The sequence below is a fragment of the Anser cygnoides genome, chromosome 3, assembly GCF_040182565.1.
Source record: "Anser cygnoides isolate HZ-2024a breed goose chromosome 3, Taihu_goose_T2T_genome, whole genome shotgun sequence".
In the NCBI taxonomy this organism is placed as follows: domain Eukaryota; kingdom Metazoa; phylum Chordata; class Aves; order Anseriformes; family Anatidae; genus Anser; species Anser cygnoides.
Window position 1 is genome coordinate 53,565,593 of NC_089875.1, and position 27,828 is coordinate 53,593,420.

The 27,828-nt window shown below is 38.0% G+C and overlaps 1 protein-coding gene across 6 annotated transcripts in view; it reads left to right on the top strand.

Annotated features, from left to right (window-relative positions):
* Window positions 1-27,828, top strand: part of PLEKHG1 (pleckstrin homology and RhoGEF domain containing G1) — a 162,081-nt gene that overhangs the window by 52,714 nt on the left and 81,539 nt on the right. For all 6 annotated transcript variants that reach the window (XM_048076918.2, XM_048076917.2, XM_048076916.2 and 3 more), the window contains one exon: window positions 9,269-9,343. In XM_048076918.2, coding sequence (XP_047932875.2) covers window positions 9,295-9,343 — 49 coding nt within the window. In that variant the 5' untranslated portion in view covers window positions 9,269-9,294. The remainder of the gene's footprint in view (window positions 1-9,268; window positions 9,344-27,828) is intronic.

Below are 27,828 nucleotides of genomic sequence, written 5' to 3' on the forward strand. Positions count from 1 at the left end.
TCAAGGTTATTTGAGTTGAGGAAAACTTTGTTCTTATCTCGGTGTTTTGACTCTGGCCCTACTCAAAATTAAAATTGTTAGGAATTTTATTTGTCTCACAGTAGCTATCTTTTCTACTGACCTTTAAAATATCAAAGTTTGTCTGTAAGAGTGCTATAAAACTTTCATATAAAACAAAGCAAAACAACAAAAACTAACAGAAAAGCATTAATTATTGTCATAGTCCTGTGATTTCAGGAGGGGCTATGTGACGTAATATAAAAAATTGGATGTCTTCACCAAGCTGACAGCAATGTTATTTGCCTTTTTCTATAAAATAAGTGTGACAATGTTAATGAACTTTAGCTGGATGCCAAGAAACTTTCTATAACAGAAATTGATGCACGAAAATGAAATTTCAGAAGGTAAAATGCATGCAGACATGCTAAATACGTTACTATGGGAGAAACAAAATTCTTAGAATATGTTGGAATCTGTATGTTACCAATCGCTGTAATATTTATTGAGCACATAGGAATGGATTCAAATTCATTTAATGCTTTGTGTATTATAATTAACTGTCATTGTTGTTTGACTTGCTTGCTGAGATTGGATTCTTTGTGTTGCAAAGACACCATTCATTCCTTGCAGCTTACTTTATTTCCTCTACTACTTGAGTGTGTGGTGAAATGATGAATTTGCACAACAGTGGTCCTTTCCAAGACAGTATATAGTGACGTCCTAAGCACAGGGATCAAAGGAAAAGAGAAGTATGCTTTAAGTGCTAACGCACAACTTCTGTAATAGAAAAGCAATTTGCAAGAAACTTCAAGCCTGTGAAAGCAGGTACTGTGTATTAGCCAAATCAGCATCTCTCCTAATTGTAGCAGTTAGGTTTTGAAAAGGAATTTGAGCAAGTCTGAGATAAAAGTTGCTGAAATTCTTTCCCTTTAGTTTCCTTTCCATAACCACATACACTATAAAGGAATTTGTATTATTGCTGGAGTTTGACGGGTTTGTATCCAGGTATAAAAGTGGTGTTTTTTTTTCTTTTAAATTTATTAAACCATAATTATTGGCCCTGTAGTGAGGTTTCTGTTGTACATCTCACTAGAATGAAATTATTGGAAATCGAGACCTTATGCATCTGTAGTTGTTTTTCTTGAAACTTTTTTTTTTTTAAATCAAAGTCAGGACCTATCTGGTGTGTGTATGTTAGAGGGGTGAAAGGTGGGCAGGGTAGAAGTGAAGTTGTAGAGCTAATGGCTAGACCGTAGTTGGCTGTAACTCCCTCAGGTGACAGTATAAAGTGACCGTGCAAGTCCTTACCATATTAAAACTTTATCAAAGAAAAACTTTCATGTTGCTAAAAGTCCTGCATTTCATACATACTGAAGAGCAGATTTCTTTGAGTTGAGTACATGACAGCAATACTTGGTAGCAATGGCTTGCTACTGCTCTACTTCTACAGCCTGCACTAGGGCTTGCCTACAAGTCCCTAAATATTTTGGGACTGACCTACTTGTCCCACTCTTCATTTTTCTTCAGAGTGTGTTTCAGGAATGTCCTCTGCTAAGCTATCTTACTCAAGGCTGTGTATTTTCTCAAGCATGAATTCAAAAGAAGGTGACTATACAGACAGACCTACCGTGTGCAAGCGAAATACGATCTTTTGATGGATTTTTGTATGTAATTGCCCTGTACAAATGCACGAGAGAAGCAATGTATGTGTATGTATTTTGAAAAACACAGTGCTCAGAAGTGATCTGGTTTATGATGATAGAAAGTTTTGAAATAGGCAAAAAGTGGTAGAATGGCTCAGCCAGCAGGCTGTCTAAACCCAGATCCAGACTTGAGCACGAAGCAGGATGTACCAGCTACTAGAAAGCTTTAAGGATCTGCAGCACTTGCTTGGCATGCTGACCAGAAGGGACAGGCAGTTTCAGCTGCAAACACTTGGTTTTGTCCGTGCTGTGTTGTCAGCAGTAGCTAGTGCCACCTGCGGGAGCTTTGCTGGAACAGGTGGTTTTATCATTCAGAGACGCAGCATCATTAGAAAGGCAGATGGGAAAGTGCTACTGCAATTTTGTGTCACAGCAGGAGAAGCATTAGGTTGTTTTCTATCTGTTGGCTGTAGCACAGCATGATGACAGGCAGCGTAGGCCTGATCTCTAAGCAAAGTTACATGTTTAAAAGGTGATAGTATCAAAAATACTCATTAACAGTTGGTCTTTATAGAAAGAAAAATGCTAGTGGTTAATTACACTAAAATAATTTCATACAATCTGAGCTGAAATGAGTTTGAAAGGTATTTCTTCTGCTGAGCTGATCAAGAATTGTGTTCTACTCAGAGTTAATGTGTCAGAAGTAAATACACTTATTTCACCATTAAAAAATGAAATCTTTTGGTGTAGGCCTTGAACTGGCACTCCACAAGGGTACTTGGGAACGTACAGGTTGTTTGTTGGAGTTTCAGTGGAGGTTGTGGTCCCTCTTCCTCCTCACAGAAGACCTGACAGGGAAGGCTTCCTCTTTGTTTCACTTGGAATAGTGGCAAAATGTGGTATTAAGTAAGGAGTCTTGAAACGTGGTTGGATGCTGATTAAATGTTGAGTAAGTCTCATCTTTTCAAGAAGTTCATTCTATACAAAGTTTGAAGGAGAAGATCCCGTGTCATGTTCCCTTCTAGGCCTCATATCCTATGTTACTTTGCTGTCTTGACTTGTAGACTGAAACACGGTGATTAGCTGCTGAACTTGATCTTTTAGTGGGTTTGAAAAACCATGGCCAAAGCCTTGGAGTAGGACTGAGAATGGATTCAGAGCTATTGGAGAGACTGGAGGAGGGAGATGTATGTGTAGCAGTTAAACCACAGAGGAGCCAGCCAGCTCATTCCTTATACTAGAACATTTGTGATGTTTTTCAGATTCAAAACCAGTGGATTACAGTAAACCAAAGTGAAAGTGACAAAGGGAATTCTGTGATTTGGTCTTCGCTTGAGGAGAAAGAGTTGAGTTTTTTGGTTGCAGCTGCGCTATAAACGATTGGTTCTAAAACTAGTCAGAGTATGCTGTAGCCTTGTGCTGTTTTGAAGAACGTCAGAGGAGAAAGAGCTGATGTTAATGTGATTTTTATTTATAGGGCAAATGATATGCAAAGGAAATTTTGTTCCTTCTTGCCCATGTAGCTCAGATGGTCTTGTTTGAACCAGCTCACCTCTTGGTGCAGTTGCCATTGTGTCACTGTTGCCAGTCTTTCCATGAGAAATGAGGTGCAAAGGTGACCTGGTTTGGCAAAGAGGCATCTGACCCACCTCTCCCCACCCCCAAAAAAAGGGCTTGGAGTGTTTCAACATGTGTTGCACTGCAGGGAAAAAAGGCGGAGAGATTTTTGTGGGAGAGGACTGTTGGAGAAGGGAAGCAGTAATTCACACCCACATCCAGAGCTCTGCTGGAAGGGAATGAAAGGAGCCATTAGAATTCTGTGCAGTTTGGAAGAAATAAATACTAACTTGAAAAAACACTTTAATCTTAGGTAGGTACTGCTATGTTACTTAGAAAGACCGAGGGGTGGTGGTGAATAGGAGCAGCAATGAGGCTTGATGGCATACAGTGTATTGTGTCCCCATAATTTATATCCTTTCTGTCCATGTTATTTAGAGTTTTCTTCAGTGTCACCTCTTGGTTCATGTGAAAGAACTGTGTTAGTGTTCACATGTAAACTAGCTTTCATGGTTTATGTGACCTAGGATCAAAGCTATTCTCAAGGGGTTCAGAGCAGCAAAGCTTCCGATCCAGAAGGGATTTTGTAGGCAAATAAATTACTAAAAAATCTGAGTTGGATGTTCTTATTCTCTAACAAAGATATATGCATCCTTTAACAGCCAAATGTCAAATTCTGGTTCCGTTAATGTGGGTGAGAATTTTGCTATAGCCTTCCTCAGAACATGGAGTTCATCCTGTGGCCTGAGGCTTTCTGATTGCTGGTTTGGGGGAGCTCTGTGAATTATACTGCCTTTGGAAACAAAGTCCTGTACCATTCACTCAAAAAGTGTCATTCTGTGCAGGCTGTGCATGGGCATCCAAGCTTTCTTGTTGGTTTACAGAATACTTTATGTCAAGAAAACTGCAATTATCCCTTTTCTTCCCTCCCACTTCTACACCTTTTTTTTTTTTAATTTAGTTGAAGCAGAAAGAACTCGTCCAAATATTCTTTAAAAATAAACCAGCAGATGGCTTTACTGTTAACAGCATGGTGTGTAATGTGGAACATCAGAGCTTCAGTTGTTTCATTATATATTGATCTGTACTCATGGCTATTTATTCTGTAAAAAGCTGCATTTAAAAATTAAATACAGTATTTTAAAGGAATACCTGTGTTGATCATGAATAAAGTGGCTACAGCCGGAGCAGATCTTAGTAAAGCTGATTGTTTCTCTGGAAGATTGGAAAGAAATGTAATATCTGGTTAAGGGTCTATATGTTGAGAAATTTTTGAAGAAATCCAATCAACTTCCTTAAATGTGATTGCTTCCAGCTCTTTGGATCAGACATAGACTAGGGGCTGGTGATGTGACACAAAGGAGGTTCAGGTTAGATTTTGGTTAGTGATGTTAGTTGTTCAACGTAAATACATAGCTGGGCTCCATAGTTACAGCTGCAAACAGTGCTGTGATTAACAATAGTTTCTTTCAAGCTGCTTGATGCTTTTTTTGAGTAGAGCAATAAGTTGCTGAGAGAACAAAAATGGAACAGAAATCTTCTCTCTAATGAGAATTTCTCCATGAAACTTGAAAATTGCAATACTTCAGTCAACAATTATTTTGAATAATTAGAAGCAATGTGTTTTTAGCAATATACTGTTAATTTAAGAGGCTAGACTGTATTTGTCTGTGAAATGCAGGAATCGCATGTTTGTCCTTAGCATGCTTTTTTAAAAAGTCACTGGTGTGTTGTAAGCTTGAATGCTTTCTCACTAATTCAGCTATCACATGCTATTGATTTGGATCCTGTGTTTAAATGAACTGAGATTTTATTTTTTCATAAAATCAAAAGTGATCTTCAATTTTTAGCAGAATTTTAAAGACAAAACAATCCTCTATAAGGAACAAGAAATCTCTTGAACTAGGACCTCCCGGTATGCCCAGTTGGGTGGTCCAGGCTGATTATGGACTGTGAAAATGCATGGTCATACATCTGAATGTTTTTGGTTACTCTTAAGAGTTTTGCCTAATTAAGAAATGTAAACAGTATAGCTGTGTTTATTCATAAGTTATGAATGCATACATATTTCAAGTTCTCTGACTGGGATGTTCTGTGAAAAACTGCTTAGAGAAGTTAGCAATAGGTAGTGAGCTTTGAGTGACAAATTCAGAAATACCAAGTACCCCATGGACAACTAGAAGAGGTGGGCCAAAGGTGCAGGGACAACTGAAGATGTATCAATAATTAAATTGCAAGAGTATTTAGAAGGGTCTAACAGGAGTGATTTTTAAGGTCCTGCTAATCTTGAAAGTAGTAGCAGAAACCCAAAGATTGCAATAAGAATGTTTGGATAAGTAGAGCTTGATTGTTTCAAAAGTGAGAAAGAATTAAATTCTTCTGCATCTTGCTAGGAAGCTTATACCCCAAATGCTGCTTCACTGCTGCATTTTTACGAGTCCTACTTAGCCTCATTGCAGAAAGAGAGACTTCATTTCCTGCTTTGGTAAATAGTACTTATCAAAAATTTACTTCCCAGATTAAAACCATGAACTTTTGCATTTTTTTATTGATTTATTTATAAACGTCTGTTTTTGAGTCATTGAGAACTTGGCATGTTACAGGAGGTGAGGGTGGAGTTCAGTGTTTCTTCTATTTAAATTTTCCTCCTTTCACTAGGTTTGCTATATATCTCAGAGAAGAAAACTAAAGCGAAACAAAGAATAAATAAGTTTTTCTGGGGTAAATGAAGAGAAAACGTGGTTACTTGGTTATAAGTCTAGGAGTAATAATTTTTTTTTTTTTGGGGGGGGGAGAAAAAAGTGGAATTTAAGTTGTTTATTTTGCAACATCTAGCAAGTATGGAACCAATTTGCATTAACGAGAGAGCAGGGAGGAAAACAGACTTTTAGTATTTGAAATACATAGATTTCCATACTTTCTAAAGAATTCCCTTAAAACACTATTCTGTGTCACATAACTGGACCTCAATTTATAGATGGAACACTTAAAATTGCTGACAGCGCTGCGGGAAAATGGTGAAGGCTGTATACTGGTAGTATAAAGTTTGCGCCCATTGAACTGTTCTGGTACTGCTGTTCTCCAATGCAGTTTAGAAAAAGCTAGGGAATGGCAACACGTTTCACAGACTGTTTCCTTGATGAAAATCATTACAGAGAGTGACAACTGTTTCTAGACAGTGTTCTGAAGATTTGTTTTTCAGGACACAGAGGTTGACTTTCTTCAACCTGGTATACCTATGTGGAGCCTCCCTTGCTATCTCTTACTGTAATGTGGAGTTGCTAAATTGGTAAACTTTGAAAGCAATTTGTGGCATACGAATCTTTAAATTGCCTTGTACTGTCTGAGTGAGTTCCTGAAACAGAGTGCTGCAGTAGCTATGGGATGTCTGAACCTGTTAAATGAATACCCTTTGTGTGCAGTTAATCAAATGATCCAGCTTTCAATTTACCATTCCATTACTGCAAATGCCAAGGTCATTCAATGCCTATTTGAATTCTGGTGTTTTTTGTGCAGGAAATGATGGGTTGTGCTCAACAGCGATGAGCACAGGCACTCCATTAAATTCCTGAGAAGTGAATGTTGGTAGGTGTCTTAATTTAAGTGCTTTCCGGTACTGACTTTGGATGACACAAAAGAAAGGAGTAACTTCTTTGGAAGGTCAAACAGAGAGAGATGTTGGTCTATGTTAGACAAGGAAACTTGTACTTACATAAATAAAAACTGAGGCAAAAGAGGCCAGAAAAAAATAATTACTTTTTATTTCCTTGCTTCAATTTAGCTCATCCAAACTGTGTCAGTAAAAATCAAAAATTATGTCTAAGACTGCCAATTTTATTTCATTAATGTCAGTAAGTTACTCACTAAACATTTCCATGGTGAACTCTACTTAGTATTTATTTTAATACTGTGCAACTTGATACAACACAAACCAGAAATAAATACATGGATATCTGTGTTTTATTATTTTAAATGTGTAGTATCCTGAATTTGTGATATGAAATAATTTATTTAAAATGTAGAATTTAAATAAACCATTTTCTTGAAGCTTGAAATGAATCATGAAAATAAATATTGTATTTATTGGTATAACTTCCTAGTTCAAATGTACTAAAAGGATTAACTAGTTCCTGTCTACTTTACTGTTTAATTACTAAATAACTGGCATTATAAACTGGCATAATATTCACAAATATGTATTACATCATTGCAGGTTGGATGTGAGCTTGCCAAGTTTTAGAGTTAGTTGGTGTGTTTATTCTAGTCAACTGTTTAGACGTGATAAGCATGCATAATTAACTTGGAGTAACTTCTTTAAGCAACAGATTTTATGTTTTTAATGTCTTTTGGAGAGCGTGTTTTGGTTTTTCAGCAAATTTATAAAGATTTTGGAGATGTAGTTGTTCAACTATTCCGTTGAGGGCACGCTTGTTTATTCATCTTGTGACACTGTCCAGCTGTGGTTCATGAACTCATGTGCATGGACTCTTAGGTGGATAAGCATTATCACTATTAATTTTGGGGAGCTGAGGAAGGACTTTTTGGGTAGTTCCAAATGTTCAGTATGTGTCATGTTCTGCAGATGTAACACTTGTGTTAAGGACAAAGTGCTACATCAGTGGCAATTCCTGTGTAAGAACTGGCAGATTTTATCTTCAGTGGAGATGAACTGGCTGACGTAGAAAGTCACGTGCAGAGGAGTTTCCGTCAGCTAAATATGAATTAGCTGAATGAATGTAACCTTAGGATGCGTTAGTGGATCATAGCCTTAGATGCATCTAAGGTATTTCTAAGCTTTTAAAAATAAGTGAATTAAAAATGAGAAATATAATTGTCCTGGATAGCACACCTGAAATACTTCTTGTGACTTAAATTGCTTAAGAAATCCTACATATTTTGTGTAGTTTGCACTTATTGTAAAATTAATTGGTTGCTAGTTAAGAAAAGTTTTAATTCTAGGTCTGTTGATAGGATTCAAAACAAACCACACAAATTTGAGAACAAAATAATTGCGTAGGAAATAAAGTGTTACCCTTTTATTTTGTTAGTGTTCAGCCTCCGTTTTACTGCAGGATGGGCTGGGGAGGTGTACCAGAACCCTGTGTCTGATAAGTGTCTGAATTCTGTGTTGAATCAGCTCTGTTGTCTCAACATTGCTGGAAACAGGGTGGTTCATTGACATCATTAGGGATCAAGGCTGGGCTGTTAATCCTCACAGTGCTGCACGCTCTGGGCACTGTTGTACACAGCAGTGAGCTATCTGAATTGTCACCTGACGCAATGTCTCTGCCAGGTGATGCACCGTCTCCTTTGGGCAGAAAATCCTACTTTTCTGTCTTGTTGTTATTATTACTACTGCGTCCTGTCTGAATCTTAAGCTTTGTGTTATATAAAATGGCGTGTCAACCCAACTGTTGGTGGGAAAATATTCAAAGGTGTTAAAAAGAAGGATGCAAAATCCCAGCCAGTATATGTTGACCATCAGGCAGTACTGCAGAGGTACATAATGCTGCTAAGAGGAGATGGGCCCACTGCTTGCCTGAGAAGCCCTTAGTCTCTGCCCACTGCTGGGATGGAAGAAGCATTTGTACTCCACAGCACAGTAAAGCTTTAAACTGTTTTTGTGTTTAATGCTGGCTGGTGTGACTCTGAGTGACCACTCTTTCGTTAACTTCAGCAGTACATAGGTATAAGCAACTCTTTCATCCCAATTCATAGGCTTCTGACTAGAAACTCTCACTTGTGAGGAAAAATATCCAAGCTCAAAGACTGAAGTCTACCAGATGTAATTAGTACTTCCAGTCTACCATTGTGATTTATTAGAGGGCCTGCCTGCCTATAAACGAATGCTACAGTATTTGTTCACATCCAAGTTATGTTCTACGGAACAGTGTTGTAGATAAATGCTAGGGAGTTTTGTTTGTTTACATATCTTACATCTAAACACGGAAATTATGAAAGCTGAAAATTCATCCTTCATGAGTGGACATGGGGCAGGGGAGTGTCCTTCTGAAATGTACTGGTTTTGATTAAGAACGCTTTTCTTTTGTTTGCTTTCTGTCCATTAGATTTTGCTAAGCCTGTCCCTGCTGAGATGCCAGATAAAACTCCTGGTGGTACAGAACCTGTTCCCAGGAATGAAGGTGAGTAAGACTTCAGAAGTCTTTAATTTTCATGAAGTGTCATGATATTTGTGAAGTAAGTCAAAAAGCAAACTTCCCTTTATGTCCTTAACCTTAAGGAAGAGCTGAACTGACTTTGTGTGTGCATATTCATTTAAGTAGCAGTAACTATCTGAACTGGGGAGAACCAGTGGGCTGCTAGGATTTCGCGCTTGGAGAATAAGTTTTGTCCCATTTAGATAGGGAGATCTTGTGGAATGGGGTCAGATTTTCGTGTGGGGTACTTAAGTCTCATAGAACCAAAGCTGGCATTTGTAATGGGGGATGACTGATACAAAGAAGAAGCAAAGATGTGTGACTTCCATTAAAATTAGTGGAATACTGAAATGTTCAAGTCTTTTTGAGAATAAGACTCTGCCCACCCCCCCATCCGTTAACTTTAAATTGCCACATATGAATATTTGGTACTTGATTTTAAGGATTATTTTTTTAATCTAAACACAGGTTCTTGCATATTTGAGTCCTTCAGAAACACCGCTGAATTGTGTTTTATTAAAATACTGTATAAAAGAAATTATTTGCTGTTTCATGTCAAGGTTGTGGGGTGTTTCTGACAGTCTAGTGACAAAACTTGTGGAACTCTTCCATACACTTGCTGTCTATATCATGCCTGTCCTCATGTAAGTCTTGTATTTATTATATGTGCTTTATTTTTGAATAAAACTTGCAGCTCAGACTGTGTCACACAGCATTCTCTCTGCTGTGTTATAAGGCTTTCTGTCTAAACCTTAAGATACCCCTCTCAAAGTTTAGTTTTTAAAAAGTATTTTAGTTGTATTTAAATCTTATTGTTGACATATGAAAGGCATCTCAAACATGCTGAAAAAAATAACTTCAAAAAAGTGCATCAATAACAGGCGAGAAAGAAATTTCCTTCTTTGTAAAGGGTATTAAGCTATGTGTAATTGCAAAAGGCTTTTCTATTAATTTATTTTTAAAGATTAATATATGCTACTATGAGAACTCTCAATACCAGATGAGAAACAGCCCAGCTAGGCTTCCAAAGGATTGAGTGCTCTTTCTGATACACGTTTTGTGTGCTCACCTTCTAAATAAATCTAATGCTAAAATGCTGTAATTAAGTCCAGTTAAAAGCAAGGTCTCCACTTGTGCTGTGAATTAAGACGTGGAACAATTGTCATGTATCTTGTGGGTTGCTTCCCTAAAAGTAGATTATGTGATCACATCTATAGGTCTCATAGGTACTAATGAAATCTAAATGTGTTATAATTATCTACTCTGGTAATAAATATCATGCATCGATTCTTTTTTCTGGCTGTGGAGTGGTGGCAGATAATGCTGTAGTTCAGTCCTTCAGCCTCTGAGAGGAGTTCTGGTAAATTTAGTGAGGGATGATGTAAAACCTTCTGATCAAATTGGGGGAAAATGTCTCTCTGTGAACGGTAACTTTATTTCCTCTTGGTGCATTTTAATTTACCACATAAGCGACTTCCAGTAAGTGAGTCGTAAGGTGTGCTTTGGCTTTACGTCAGGAGTTAAAGTGGGTAGGACTTGTGATAGCATGGAGTTGTAGGTGGCCTTGGGAGCAGGGGTCTGGGGGAAGGAAGGGGAGGGAACGGAAAGAATCCTGCAGCGTTGTTAATGGTGGGGTCATTGACAGTCACCTCGGCCATCAGGCACGGGCTGATTCTTCTCCTTATGCTGGCAATCAGAGATTGACCCCTGTTAAGAGGGATGGGTGAGGACTGAGAACTACCGTGTTGCGTCAGTGAGACACTGAAAAGACAACTGTCTTTAAGGTTGCTGGGAACATCCCAGGTACCAGCTGCCAAATATTTTCCTGCGAACTCCAGCCCCAAATTACAAGGTTGAAGCTGAACAAGGGATTGTTCATGTCTAGGCACAGGAGAGGGAGGCAGGAAGCTGGTTTTCATTTCATTTTTGGAAGACACTCATGAAGCCTTCAGTGTGTCTTTTGTTTCTGTAAATGTGGTTTCATTTCACCAGAAGTGTCCTTAGGTAAATAAATAAATACAATTCTAGAAACATCTTTGCAATTAAGCAAATCTAGAAACTGCCCTGAGGAACTTGTTCAGTACCTTGTCAATTATAGGTTAGTTGCATCTTGGAAAATGTGTGATGGGATGTAAAAATGAGGTCAATCTTGCAAAATACATAGAAAGCCTTCGGGTGGCCACGGACTTCATGTACTTGAAAAATAACCCGTTTCAGCAGTGTTATTTCCTCTACTTCCAAAGCTCATCATGTGCCCAGTGGGTTTGGAATTCAGGGAGAAAGGGACGTATGTTGCAAGAGGTTTCTCTTTTTTTTTTTTTCTTCCCTCTCATTGATCAAGTTCTCACACTAGAAGTTCATGTATGTGCTGTTCATATCAAGAACAGATTGACACTGAAAAAGGCTTCTGCTTTTCCAGGGAGATGATTTTTCTACATCTAGGCAACCCTCTCCTGGTAGATGCTGTATTTCAGAGCTTTAACTATAAAATCTTTATGAAAATAAAGGCTTGAAACATTGTGTTATGTATATGTCTCAAGAAATAAACATAGTATCATTGCGGCCTGAAGACATAAAATGCATTCTGCATGTAACGCACTGATACTTATGTTTATGCAGACTTGTACAAAGAAGTTTGCTATTACCACTGGAAACTCAAACAATACAGATTACAATGATAAAATCTAGGAAATTTTCAGGAAACATGCGATTTTTCAAAATCTTTCAGTTTCCCCAAAACAGGGGCACTTCCTTTACTTGGCTGGAGGTGGCACAGGATGAACAAAGATTTAAAAACAAACAAACAAACAAAAAACCACACTAGGGTCTGAACATGAAGGATTGGTTGTGCCTGGGATAGAGTCAATTTTCTTCACAGTATCTGGTATAGTACTATGTTCTGGATTTCTGGAGAAGACAGTGCTGACAACACCCCGATGTTTCAGCTGTTGCAGAGCAGTGCTCACACAGAGCCCAGGACTCGTGTGCTCCTCACACTGCCCTGCTAGTGAGGAGGTTGGGGGTGCACAAGGAGCTGGGGGGTGCGACACAGAGGGGGCCCAAATGGACCAAAGGGATGTCCTGTATCATGTTAAGTCATGCTCAGCACTAAAACTGGAGGGGGAAGTTTTATAGGGCGATTGTCGGGGAATTAGCTGGGCATTGGTAGACTGGTGGTGAGCAATTGTTTTTTGTATTTTTTTTTTTTCTTCTTGTTTCCTTTTTCTATTTCCTTACTAACCTGTCCTTTTCTCAACTTAGGAATTTTCTTATTTTTTTCCCTTCTGATTCTCTTCCTCCACTCGGCTGGGGAGAGGATGGGGACAGTGAGTGAGTAGCTGTGTGGGGCTTCACTGCCTACCAAGCCTAACACACAAGACTTGAGCAAAGGCATTTTGATTATTCCTGTAAGACTAGTTTCAGTTAGCGTACAGTGGTTGCTGAGGAGCTGAACTTATAAAGCACAGGTAATCAAAGTGTTGCTGTAGAGAGGTAGGTGTATCATACTCCTCGAACTGTTCTCTGTGAACTTCTGCAACTGTGGGACATTGGCTTGCTGTGCAAGTGACACATGGATACAAATCCTTGCCCTCTTTCCCATGGTACTTCCTCTTACAGCTATGTCCTTTGTGCTTTGCTGGTGTATGTTTTCAAGGTTTTTGTGGTGTTTACTAGCTTCTGACATCTGTTGAATCAAGCAGACAAATAATGCAGTGTCTTGCAAGTAAGTTATCAAGGAAAGTTAAATCTGGAAAGCTTTTCGACACCAAAATCAACCAGTTTTTTTATTTTTTTTAAATTGAATCTTAAGTTACATGTTTCGATGGAATTCATACAAGATTCTTGTGACTTGAAATCTCCCATATACCAGAAGAGAGATCAAAAATGATCATCTGGATCATTAAGAAACTGTGCATGAGTATATGAGGCTGTATAACCGTTTGTGTTTATTGTATGTGTAAGTGAATGTATATGCATATACGTATATAGAAGTGTGTGTGTACACTTTAAACATTTTAAAATATTCTTTAGCACATACAATGCTTAGTGAAACAAATTATGGGCTAATCTGGATGCTTTGCTTTTAGTCACTTCTGAAATTAATGTTCTCTTAACAAAAGGAAATAATAAAAATGGATATTAGAAACCTCACGTTATGTCTTGATTTTCACATTCTGCTCAAGACAAAAACATGCTACTAATGTCTTCTAATGATACTAAATCAATGCTGGTGCAAGTTAAAATTTCTACACTATAAGAGGTTTTATTGTTTTGTTTTCATAAATACTCTTACAGAATGTTATGATAATGTTTGCTCAAAAGAATTGCCAGATATATGCCAGTAGCTGCTCTAGCATTGACTTGTAAGATAAACTTCCATAGTCTTTGATCACATGCATCTCTATATTTACTTAGCATTTATACAGTTTGCTGATAAACGGGAATGTTTCACTGGTCCGGAGTATGACAGTCAGAAATAAGAAGTGAGTGTTTAATTATTCGAGTTTAAAATATCACCGCTACTTAAGTGCATAAACATTTATATGAACTTCATTAATTTTTTCCAGACATCTTCTCACTGCTTGTTTTTTTCAGAGAAATGTTCATGCTACCAGTGGTCTTCAAAAAAGGTGTATTTGTTGTTACAAACGTCTGACAATTAGCCTTTCACATTTATAAGAGTCAAGTTGGGTTGACCGAAGTGTTGGCAAGATAACTGATTATCTGGAAATTTTAAAAAAGTCAGTGTTGCTTTAACCTAGCAGTACCCCTCCCTGCCCCTCACCCACTGACCCACTGCTCTGGTTAAGCCATGAGCAGACAGGAGCAGACAATTGAGAAATGAGTTTCCTGTAATTAAGTTTCTGTGACTTAGTCCTTGACTTGAGGGTCCCCAGTGAGTGGGCAGATTATTTGCTTTACTGCTGCCTTTTCTGTCAAACCCTTTTGAGTCAACACGTACATTTATAAATTTCACTGGTTGCTTTGTGCTCTAGGGAGAAGGAAAAAAAAAAAAAGGCAAAAAACCCCACAACACCACCTTGAAGTTCTACTGTTGCAAAGAGGTAGGGGTGTGTACATCACACAGGAGGAATATTTTTTCAAGAAGCTTGTGTGGCTCTCAAGGAGTGGTAGACAAACAAATTAAAACAAGAAACCCCACCATGATCCGCATATAACTTTCTTAACTGTTTTCCTACGGCAAAGCTGTTCTATTCTATTTACAATGGATGCATTTAGAACAATGTACTATGTCAATACCAGGAAGTGGATTGAGTGTATTTCTGTTTTAGCTTGCAAAGGAATTAGCATTTGTTCTGCTCATGTTTGCTGAAAAGTCACTCTTAAACTTGTGGTATAGTTAACGCTTGGCAATTAGACTGTGACAGGAGTACCTCACCCCTTGTGTAAATTCCTCTTCTCACACTGGAGAGAGGCTGCTGTCATTCACAGCCACTGCTCGTAATGGTATTTGGAGCTGGGTAATTGGTCATCTGCAAAAATTTAGGGGAATGATTGTAGCTATTTCATCACGAATTATCTGTCTTAGAGAATTAAAAACTGATTTTGATCGTGTTGTTTTGTTTGTTTTTGGTAGCATAAGAAAATACTTCTGATACTGAATGGCTTTTATAACAATGAAGTGCTTTATCCTGTGGACTTCTGAGATATATATATACATATATATATAATTTGTTTTTGGTCATGATACCTTTGATCAACTCATTGTAACATGATGTTTACCTTGGTAGCTATTTGGAAGGCTCTTACACTCAAAGTTTTTGAGGTATCTCTCAAATACCTCCTGAGCAATAGTTAGAAAGTTGTACAGATGCGGGAACCTTTATTAGGTTTCTCCAGTCAGCTTGTCTGGTTGCTTTTCTGTGCCTTAAAAAGCAGAAATCTTTGAAGAGAAAGATGTGAGGAAGTTAACCTCCCCCAACCACTTCTTCCTTCCCCTTGCCCACCCTACCTCCATTCATTAAGCAAGTTCCACAGATTCCTCCATCTGGATCCTCCCTTACTGTTTTTGTGCTTCTTGCTGGCATCCTGAAGGAAACTAATGCTACGCCAGTGCTTTGTAAACAGGCACTAGCAAACGTCAGTGGACAACAAGTTGGTATCATTGCAAACTTTCTGATAGTATCAGCAGTGTTTTTCCTTGCATTGCCTACCTGATGACAATAGCAGGAGCCTAACAGTTGTTACTGTTATTCATGGTAAGTCTTGTTTAGTTTTATAATTTCTCTGACGTATGTTTGTATGTTATTTCTGGTGTAATATGTAGCGTGTTGCACTGGAAAAACATGCAAGTACAGCCATGTAAATCTGTAGACTGCCCAATGAATCTTCAAATCCACTTCAAATGCAGTGAAGAAAATAGCCTAATTTCTGCCTCCAAAGTTTGCCAAGACTGATTCCTGCAGTGCAGGAATCCCAGGGTAAGGGCACTTAGCAAGGAAATGCTATAGTTAGGGAGAAATTTGCCACTGTACTTTATTATTAATATACCCCTTTTCAAGAAATAAAATAAATGGAAAAATGAAGCATCTTTTACAAAGCTTTTTTTTTTTTTTTTGATTCTAAGTGCGTGTGAAGTCACAGATAACTGTGGTAGTAGTGCAGCGTAGGTTTAATGGTGTATCACTGGGCTGAGATGGGAGCAAACGCATCAGCGTGCTGGTAGATGGTGACTGTAAAACTCACCTACCTGCTCCTGTTCCCTGGAACTAGTTTGCTTTTATTCCTTGCTCCTTTCTGTTTCCTGCAGTTTATTGTTGCCTAACTGAAGGGAAGAGATGTCCTGAATAAACAGCATTTACTGTGAGCCTTAAAGAAATCAACTGTGCTGTTATGTGCACGAGAACTTGTGGCCATCAGATGACTTCAGATGCGTGATATTCAACACAAAAGGTCGTGACTGTTTATGCAGAAGGTGGTAGATTTTGTGGACTTCCCTGACAAAGGACAGTGTGAATGTAAAAATTCACATGAGTTGAAGGGGAGACCAGAGAAATTTCTGGAAAAGAGTTCCAAATAGAAAAGCTGCTGCAAACCAAGGAAATCCCTTGAGCTGAAAATGGTTGGAAGCTAGAAGAATGCTGGGATGAAATACAGTACATGCTTGCTATGTTCTTACTGTCCTCAGCAATATGATCTTCCTGTACTGAGTTATTTTTCCTTACTTACTATTCATAGTCTCATTTTGTATCAGCTTTTAACCCCCAAAAAGTCATACCCTGAAGGAGGACACAGTGTCTGTATAAAAGCAGTATCTGAAATCTTTAACCCTAGTGCTTATAAAAGGAGGTGGTGAAGCCAAAGCAGGTTTGAAATCTTATTTAAAATGGGAGAAAAGACAAGCAGAAGGGCAATGAAATTGGATATTGAGTTTCAGATTCCTCACTGTTGGCTTCTGTCTGCATACTAAGAGAGGCTAGAACAACTTTTTTTTTTTTTTTTGAAATACTAGTTGTTATAATGTGTAATGACTGTTGTCATAACTCTTTTGAAAAATTTGGGCTAGCTCTAGTGCACTGGGCTTGAGTATTAGTAACAGCCAAAACAAAAACTGGTGCTCTGCTGTACTTGCACTGCAGTTACTTTGCTGCAACCAGACTGTTTGCAGCTTTGTGCTCTACAGCACGGCTCAAATTCTCTGGTTGTTTTATGATGCGTTACACCACAATATTGAATCAATTTACGTTTTTTTTTTTTTAAATCACTTTGACTATCTAAGTCACTGGGCTGTGCTGGGTCCTACTTTTTTTCTCAGCTGCCAACAGGATGTCATCTGGATGTGCCTTTCAAGCTTCCTCAGGTAGGTCAGTGGAGTGGAGAGGGGAGTGGGCAGCAGTGGCTGTTGCTGCCTTGATCTCAGGCAGTGAAGGGTGGTGACAGGCAGACTGTGCTGGACGCTGTGAAATGTTTGAGTACAGTAAAATCTGCTCTTCTCCAGAGTGGTGTTTAAATCAGAGATCACAAAAGTTTGCTATTAACTGGTACAATGACTTGTTTTTCAGATACCCAGCAGTTCCCCTGGTGCTCCGGCTGGTTGGTGCCTAGTCAGAAATTGCTGCTCCAGCCATCTGCTGGTTATGTCCCTTTAATCAGTGCAGCAGGATATTGTGGCCTGAACTGTTTAACCTTGAGCTTTGGAAAATAGTATGCTTTTTTTTTTTTCTTTCTTAGAATGTGTTGATGATCCCATTTTTAAATAATTACTTTTGCTTTTCTGACTCAGTGGTAATTCATTCTTCATTCTGAAGCAGTTAGGAAGTGTAGCACTTGAGTTTGGTGCACTTTTTGCTTTTGTATGAAAAATTATAAAGACCATATCATCACTTATAAACACTGTGCACATATTAAATAACCAACTATGAGTAATACAAAATAGTGAATGCAGCTTCCATGGAACAATCTAATGCGATGTCATGAGGAAAATCAGGTTGTTTCTTTAAAGCTCTTTTGAATGCTAATGGTGTAACTTATTTCTAAATTGGTGTATCAAGATGAGAAAAATCTGAAACAATCCGAACATTTCTAAAGGAGTAAAAGGTGCCTTGTTAGAGCAAAGAAACGAGGTGTACTAATTTTCTGTGCAGTTTAGTGTAAGTATTCCTCTCAGATACTATTTAAAACAGGTTGGAGATTACCTGGTTCTCGCAACATTTTTTTTAAAAAAGTGTTTACATTTAAGCTGTGATCTGTGACTTGACCGTTAGCCTGAATTATAGCTGAGGTTTCATATCCAGAGTAAAATATTGCCAGTGAAGTTTTTAACTCTGTGATTCTCAGCTTTATCATGTTTACATCACAAACAACCATCCCCAAATTGCACCACAAACGGAGCCAAAGGTAGAACACATGGATGCCATAAAGCATCTCAGCATCTAGCTTTCTGATTAGAACAAAATCTTTTTTTCCTGTTGCATTGCTCTAAATTGTTTACTTGCAGCACAGTGCAGCAGCGATGGGGCTGGAGTGCTGCAGCTGGCATGGCTGAGCAAGGTGGGACGCATCCAGGGTGCTGGCGCCTCCCCAGCTCCTGCGATAGCAATGTTCGGCCTCCTTGTTCTGCCCACCTGCATTTTCCCAGAAACAGATGAACCCATCTGTTTAGCTTGTTGCTTGTCATACCTGATGGCTTTTCATCCTTTCTAGTTGGATGTTGGGGCTGCTGAGTTTTAAAGAGTGGATTCTTTGAAAGACTCCTCTCTCAGCTCTTTGTTTTCCTGCAGTTCATGCACTTCACAGCCCCTAGAGAAGCCATTGCAGGTTTAAATTCTCTTCTCATCTTCAAGAAGAGTTGGACTGCCATTATTGCTCTCAGAGAAGACCCAGGATAGAGGATACACTGTGATAACTCTGTGATCCTGTAATCATGTGTGAGCATGACCTGGAGTGAAAATGTAGAAGTCCTATTCTGTAATTACAGATGTTAGGTGTATACTTTGCATCTGCTCTTTCTAGGTCAGGCATGATAGCCATTGCTTCTCTTGGGATCTCTTTATGGGAAGACTTTGTCACCAAACAGAACAGTCAATTTTTGTTAAAGCGGTTACTGCGTATTAAATTACTGTTCAGCAGTACTTAGGGCATCCTAAAGTGATGCAGTTATCATGGAAGTTGTTATCCTAGGAAATCATGATATAAATTAGTTTCCTTTGCCAGTCTCTTTCTGGGCTTGGGAAAGTTGTTTGTGTGTTGTGTTTTTTTTTTAATGACTGTTATGTGATAGTCATATGATTACAGGGTTTGTAGTGTTCTCCAGACTGTTGTGTGGAAACACGAACGACAGAAAGATCTCCAAACTTCTGCCAACTGCCCAGGGTTAATATATAGAAAATGAGCGAAAGTAGCAGTTAAAGTTAATCTTTCTGTCAGTGTTAATATTTGATTTTACTTACAGTAATAGGATGTAAAATACATTTAAGTACTTTAAAGTCAGTTGTTTCTTAAAATAAAATCAGTTTTCATACCCCCAAAAGTGCTTTTCCCTTTTTGAGATTTCCTCCATATTTTATCTTGCTGCTTTATTCAAGTGGCGTGCTAAAATTTGTTTTCAGATTCATTGATTTCCCCCTTCTCAGCCATTTTTCTTCCAAAACAACTTTAAAGGACGTTGAAGGATAAGAGGGAAAAATTGATTGCTTACGGCCAGTTAGAGTGAACTGCAACTCTTAAGATAAATTAGATTGTGAAGGTTACATTCTTTCTTCTTGAGGTGAGTGCAGCCTTAAAACCAAGAGATCCAAAGTGGTAAAAATAAAGATAAGAGGACTCTGCCCTTTCAGCTACAGAGACAGCACAGGTACCTCCTAGTTATTTACTGCTTTATTCTGAAGAACTTTGACAAGTACTATATAGTTAGCAAATTAATGACTGCTAATATTAATTAATATTAATTATCACTTAAGTGTTGTATTTTTTTTTCCTAGATCTTTTAGTCACCTAATTATATGTCTGGCAGTAATTTTGAGCTATGCCAGTAACAATGGAAGCGGGCTGAGAGGCCTTGATATATCATAAATTTAGAGAGATTAATAGAGAGAAAAACTTAGCTGTTAGGTTTTGCTTTTTTAATTGGCTCCCTATAGTTTAATTTAGCTTAAAAAGGGGGAAATTGCTGCCTGCTGACAGACAAGAAGGGAACTAGCTTTGAAGTTTTATGAGCAATAAAAAATTAATAGAAACTTTTTGCATGTTTGAGTGATACGTCAAACGATTGAAGTCAACTTGAAGAGTCAGCAAACTGGCGGCCTGGTTACAGCACTACTGAAATACTTTCTGACCGCAGAAGGCAAAGATGGGGAAAGGTGGGAGATTTGGTCCTGTTGTATTATTTCCAGGTCCATTAACAGTCCAGGCGAAAGAGTGAACACGTAGGAGGCTTTTAGTCTTTAAATTAAAACCACATTATGTTCTGGTAGCTCTTTTGGTCAGAACATGCTGTAAAAACTGATTGTGTAGTTCAAGACATGAAAAATTAGCGAATCCTTTGAAAATAGCAAATGTTCTTAGTTGTGGCTTTTGTGGAACAGTACTTAGTATAAATGCCATTACACACATCTTGGCAATGGTCCCCACAATACGTATTTTATAGAATAATTTAAAATGGACACAACTTCCAGGTGCAATGCACAATTTTCTTTTCATATGCACAGAATGCACTCTACTTCAAGTGGTGGAAGGACTAAGAAATAATTAAATGTGTAAGAGCCTGAATATAACCTCTAGCCTAGCAAGTCTGAGTCTCGTGGTTCACCAGAGAAGACAAGCAGTCCAAGTTATTTGGGTTCTGTTATGTCTAGTTTCTGTCAAGATAGTTAGGAACCACATGCTTCCTCTCAAGTCTGTGTTTGTAGGATGGGTTGGTTATCAGTTTCTGTAGTTGTAGTTTTCACTGCATAAAAATTTTGTGTTGATGGTTAAGTCTTATCTCATGAGAGGCTCTGTCTTTCACAATAAAAAGCAATATTTTAAGAATCGTGTAAAGAATGAGGCTAATCATTAGGGAATTTTGCCTAATGTCTGGCCAGGAGATGGTTCTGTCTAGTCATGTCGAAAGCAGGCCAGCATTTCTAAAGCTGGGATGTCCTGTCTTGAATGTTTTTCAAAATTAAATATATAGTTCACAGGCAGCAGGAAATCCTTGAGGAAGATAGGGCTCTGCTGTGACTCTCACAGAAAGAGAATGGCTGCGTTTCAAGGTTTGTCCCTGTTGAGGATCCCTACCCAGTGAGATAGTCTTGGTTAAGATTAGATCCCAACCCTAGGAGCTGTGTAGTCATTCCAAAGGAAACATAAGAGGGCCTGTTTAGGGCCATAAGTGTAATTATGCATAAATATGATTTTTTCTCTCAGATTTTTTCCCCCACATTTGAATGCTAGCAATATAAGTTCATTTTATTTAAAAGCTGTCTGAAGCTTTTGGAAGTCATAGGCTTTCTACTTCCAAAGAAGTGACAGCATTAATTATAGGTGCTGGTCTGCTCTTATGGCAGCTGGCTTTCAAATAGGAATTTGAAGGTGTCCAAGAATTGCCCCCTCCTCAACCTGACTATACAAGTATTTTGTGAGCTGCTAAAACAGGCAAAGTATTTTAAAGACCCATTCCACTCACAGCTGTTAGCCAGAATATCCCCCCAGAAGACAGAAAATTTTCTTGAGTTTGAAGTCCATCATAAACTAGTTGCTTACATCTCTACTCAGAAATAATTATGAAAAATATCCTACTTTTATTATAAAACCATGTGTTTCTTTTTTTTTTTAATGCAGTTTAGTCCTGCTGCTTGTCATCCCCTCTCATTTCCAGCTCTCAGAATTAAAAACCAGCAGCCCTATCTTTTCATACACCTGGACCCATTTATTTGGACTCCTGTGTTAACAGAGCACTGTCCTACCAGCCCACAGAGAGCTTGGTTCTTGCTATTTAAGGAGCCATAGGTGAGTGCAAGGAGCTATATGGCTGAGTTGCATTGCAGGATTTGAGGTTTTAGGTTGCATCTGTGATATACAAATGAGATGTATGAATATAAGTATTTGGCTAGTAGTACATTTCTTGATAACGTGCGTTTAATGAGGTGCTCAGAATTATTTTAAGTATTTTAAGTAAAAGTGCCGAAGGAGAACAGTGCCTGCATTTCATATGGCCAGGTCTAATGTGGTAGAGAACTTGAGTTACTGTGTTACAGTCCTTTTAACTTTTACTGCAAGATTGCAAGCTTCATGACTACAGCTAACATAGCAAGGACTGATAGCTTTTGAAAAGGTCTTAGGTTTATGCCTGACTTTTTCTAGTAATAAAGTTTGTTTACTGCATAAGCTTGCTAGTTTGGAAGTGTATTGAGAGTAATGATTTTTGGCCTCCTCCCAAAGCTAAAGTTGCTCACAATGATCTGAAAAGTTTTATTTGATGTGGAGAAACAGCAACTGGAACTCACAATGCATCCTTCATGGTGCAGTGTGTTTCTGGGGAAAATGCTCTGTGCACCAGTTCCAGAAACTTACATGTTAAGTCTGGCTTTCTGACTGAGAAAGAGTATTTCTAAATACAGTGGTGCCTCTACAATCTTTTATCATCAGCTGAACCTCCAAAATAGAAGGACAGCCTATGCATTTATCACAGACAGCAACTTGCTTATCTCTTCAAGCCTAGCTAGAATCTGCATTATTAATACAACAGCTCCAGTCCGTTTTGTCACCTTTCAGGCAGACAGTGTGCAGCTGTGTCTGATACTTACTGTCACATATACACATAGTTATGCGTGCACAACTGGATATGACCTTCTTTTTCTGTTTAAATGGAGGACAATTACATTTCCATACCTAAAAGAGATGAACAAGTCTCCTATAAGAAAAGCATGTTATTTTAAAGCTTGCTATTTTTTTTGTCTTACTGTCTTGGATTTTTTTTTTTTTGCAGTGGTTTTATGAGAGAATTGTAACAGAAATATCATTATGGTCATAATGCTTTGAGGGAGGTTCTGCTTCATGAGGGAGGTTCTGCTTCATGAGGGAGAGGTGTATTCATGTGCAGAAACATGGATACATTTCAGATCATGACTTCGGATTTAGAGCACAAAGCAATGCCGACAGCACAAGCTTGTTCATGTGTCTTCTGCCATACCACCTTCTTCTTGCCGAGGACAGCAACTGTGCAAATCAAACACAGCTTTGGCTTCAGCTGAGGCTGTGTAGTGAGGGGTCTGGGAGAGCGAGCCAAAATGACCAGAATCACCACACATTTCTAAGTGTGTGTTGTGTGCTCCTTTTTATGAATAGACTTGAGATGAGGTCGAGACTTCATTTAGAGAGCAGGTAAATTCTTCATGTGTGCTCTCCTCCACCTTGATTTGTTTTTTTCTTTTTTCCCACAAGCCCTGATGGGGAGCCCTGACACAGCTATTCTGCATTTTCTGTGTTTGAGCAAATACTTTTTAAATGAAAAGTTTATTTATTTATTTATTTATTTTTAACTTTGTATTTTTTTCTTCTCTTCCACTGTGGAGATGTCAAGCCTGTATTTAAGTCTTTAAAGTTTTGATGAGAATAAAACTTGGTGTACAAGCTTTTAAAAGTTGATGAATTTAAAAGCCATGGTGTTATTGCTGTGACTGAAGTAATTTTGATACCAAAACTGAAGCAGGCTTGCACTTATCTATGGTGGGAAAATGTCACTGTATTGTTGTTGCTTCTAAATACAGACAAATAATGTCCTTTTATAAAATTGTCAAAGTTTATAGGTGTATTTACTTTACAGCTACTTTTATAAGTTACCCACACCCTTCTCTGAATGTGAATAAAGGAACTGGAAAGGACACACTGATAATGTCATACCAGGAAATCTTTAATGTAAAATACAGAGAACATGGACAGGGTGGGGGGCAAGGAAAAAGCTTGAAGGGGTAAAAAAAGCATATTGAAGGTAATATGTAGAAGGAAAAAAATGTTACCTTTGCTTCTGTGCCTTGTTTACTTTTTTCTTTTAAGTTTGAGGATAAATGATACAACATGGGTTGCCTTTGACATAAGTCAATAAACACATTTGTAAGCTCTGATATACAGGGTGACTCCTTGGTTCCATGTTTGAGCCTATGTAATTCTTCTAGAAATGAATGTGAATTAAAAACCAGAAGAGGGAAACGAATGAACAAACATGTCTTGCAGAGCTGAAAGTACTGCTGTTGACCAGACTAGACCCTGCCTAATCTTTTTCTGCTAAGTCATAGATTCTGGCAAGTTTCCTCAAGTCTGGATGTATTTTGCAGACTTTGTGTGTTACTAAGTAATGATATATCAAAATCCAAGTTCAAACATTTCAGCCTGTAATTATTTTTACAATCTGTAGAGAAGCACAACAAATTGATATTTCAGTTTATATATTGCATATTGTTCTTCTTACAATATGTTCTGTATATGGAAGTAGCTTTTCCACTTAAATGTCAAATTCTGCTACTGTGTATTTCAGGTAGAACATGTTTTAACAGGTAAATGCTATTTCTACTCAATCACGTACAGTAACATTTGTTAACTTATTATCAGAATATTGTCACCTTCTAACTTTTTTTTTTTAAATCAACAATATCTTGTAAAGTCTTGGTTCAAAGTGTTTAATCTAACTTTCACGTGTAATGCTCCTGCAGAAGGGGACATCCTCATCTTAACCAAGTTTATAAAGAGCTGCAAAATCATTACGTATGAGGCATTTTATATTTGCAGGGGATTATATGAATACTTTTGGTACCTTTTTCCTTATATAAAGTGAAAACTTAAAATGTTAAGTAAACCTAAGCACTTTCCATATGGTTTTGATTGTAAATGTTAATTGATTTTTCTTCAAAGCCCAGTGTTAGATTTTTGGTGTCCACAGCAGTGATTCTTTTTGTCAGTAAAAGTAATACATCCTGGATTTGATGCATAGGCAGAAAGGTGTTTTTTCTTTTTTTTTTTTTTTTTTTTTAATTTTAGTTTTTGGTTTAAAATGAGTTCTGCTTTAGCTCAGGAAGATACGTGGACTTTCTGATGGGAACAGTAAATACTAAATCTCTGTCTATTGGAAAGATCACTAGAAGTTTCTGAAGACTGTAAGGACTGCAGTAGTTGTTCAAGCCCATTTTCTGCATAATGTGTCCTTGGAAGATGAAAATGTGAATTGCAAAGGTTTTTTCCTACTATATCATACTTTAGAAGGAGATGTAGTTTTTAAAGCACAAACTTATGCTGGAGAATCAGGCATGATAAAGACAATTTACCCCTACTTATGTCACCAGTCATTTTTCTAGACTGAACATGTCAGTGTATTTAGATTCCAACAGTAAGCTTTGAAGAGAAGGTTGTCACCTTCAGACAGGCACTTATGGACTGTGTAAGTTGAACAGATCAAGATCCTTTTGTCTCTTGGTATAACGTAGGCTTTCTGACAGTAAATCATTCTCATGCCTTATTTTGCACTCTTCACAATTTTTCAGTGTTCTTTTTGAAATGTAAGTGCTAGGGCTTGACTGTATTTGAGTCCTGCCCCTCTGATTTCTCTTGAGGTAATCATCATTTCCGTACTGTCACTCGATTAAGATGTTTAGGATTACTTGTAAATAAGGGAAAACTGGTCTTGTAACAATTTGGAATTAAACAGCACAAGCAGAAACTTGACGGGGTTAAATACTGCCATGTTCCTAAAATAACTTGAAAGGTTACAGAAGAAAGCTACTGTCTCATTAGTAGATTACACACTGTTAGGCTTAGGCACCCAAGTAAAACAAAAGTTGACTTTATTTATTTCCCACAAGAAATCCACTTGGAACAGCCTATTCTGTACTCCTAGTTGGTGCAGATGTTAGGAATTCCTTTCTGCTGACATGGAAGAATGGCTAATCCAGGTCAGTCAGTACCTTGTAATTAATGCACGTTTTTTTTTCATCTTAGGTAAGAGAAAGGGAGCAATCACTCATTTAAAGCTCTGAGCTGGTCTGAAGTGATTTTGAAGGTTTTGAATGGAGTTCAGGTTGCAGAGTAAATAAAACTGCACAAAACTACTAAATAACAGAAACCTCTATTACATAAAATGTTTAAATGCAGATTTTTTGAGGGGAGTTGGGGGGGAGGAGGGACTTTTTTCACTCTTTCCTTTTCTCTCTTTTTGTTTTTCCTCTCTGCACTTCACAGGCAAATGAGATCTTATATTAAATAGCCATCTTTCAGGGTGTTTGAAGGGGTTAAGGGAAAGCAAGATATATAAAAGCTACTTTGAGCTCAGTTTGTTACCTTGAACTTCGGATGCTGTTGATATAGCAGACATCTATGATCACAGGTATTTTAGCAGATTTATAATCTGAACTATGAATGGCCAGATAGGAAATGATCCTGTAATTAGGGGAAACAGTGCTGAACCTGATGACTTAATGTCTCTTTAAATCACAAAGTTGTAGCTGTTAGTCTTTAACTATCCTGAGGTCTTTTCTCAGTACCTTGGCAGAGTACTTTAAAACCCTGATAATCAGATTGGCCGAGCATTAGAAAGGAGAGCAGGTTTCAGTGTTTCTGGTTTCCTTTCTACTTCGCCTCACCAAAGAAGTGCTCATGGCTGAGAAGCATTGCTTCAGTAGAGCAGGAGGAGAATATACTGATACCTCTGCTTTAAATAGATACCTGCCTGCCTTTCTACATATATGTTGTGTTGAAAATATCAATAACCATGCAATGGAAAGGTTTTAGGTGTTTCTGTATAAATGTCAATGAATCTAAACACCAATCAAAGCTTGATAAAGAGGTCAGATTTTTAAATTGGGGGGGGGCGGGGTGTATTCCAAAGAAAATAATTCTAACTTACTTACTAAACAGTTGGGAAAGGTCTTCAGTTCTTGTGTGTGAGCCCAGAACTTTTTGTTAGTATGAAAACATTATGAAGCTCATTCAAAAGTGAAATGGGTTTATCTGAGTGGAAACTTTTGAAAGCCGGGCTCATAAGTCATCAGTGAAGGAATTCCTAAAAGTCATACAAGAGAACTCATTTTCAAAAGCAGTCAAAACAAACAAACAAAAACCCTACCACTTTCACAATGTTATACAGTTGTGTAGATTTAATATGCGTATGTACAAATGAGTAGTTTGAAGAAGCAGAAATACTAAGTGTGTTTTTGCATAGTATGTCTGTTAATCTTCCTCATACGACAGTGGCTCATTAATTTGTTTATGGACTCAGTCCTAATTATGAGTCACATTGCCAAAAGTTCCTGTTTTCATCATTCAGATTCTCCAAGTAGGCTATTCTTACTAAATATTTGTGATATTTAAACCCTTTACATCTTTTCACCTTCTCCCCTCTATTGCACGTTCCACCCCCCCCCCAAATGTAGTCAATTCATTGTAAATGATGGAGGCATCTCTACATCTTGTTTTTCTGCAAGGATCTGACACTTTCTTTTGTGATTTCAGGTTGCATACCAAATTGTAATTTAAAACTGCCAAGATTTCTCTGTATTAATACTTGATACTGAAAGCAGTATACTGTTAAATAGTCTGGTGCACCAAATATAGGGGTATTTGAAATGCCACTTGAAATAAAGGTGGTGAAGCACTGTATGTTTACCACTATGTTTAGTTCTACAGTTAGAATTGATGCACTCTTTTGGCTAAAAGTGCTAAAGAAATTGCCTTTAACTCTTAATTTTCTGCTTAAAACATGTCCCTTTTGAAAGACTATTACCTTGCCCTGTAAGTTGAGTAATTTAGGCTGATCAGTGAACCACTAGCTTTGAAAACACAACAAAATCTGAAGAGACTGTGTCCTGAGGCAAATACACACCAAAAATCTACTTGTTATCTTTGGGTCACACTCAGTTGGCCGGCAGTCTGTCCAAGTCCCTGCGGCCACCATTGTTGAACTCTGTCGCTCCTTAACCATGGCCTAATCTCCAAATTAGTCATTAAGAACTTAGGCTTTTGTCTTAATTCGCCATGGGATGGTT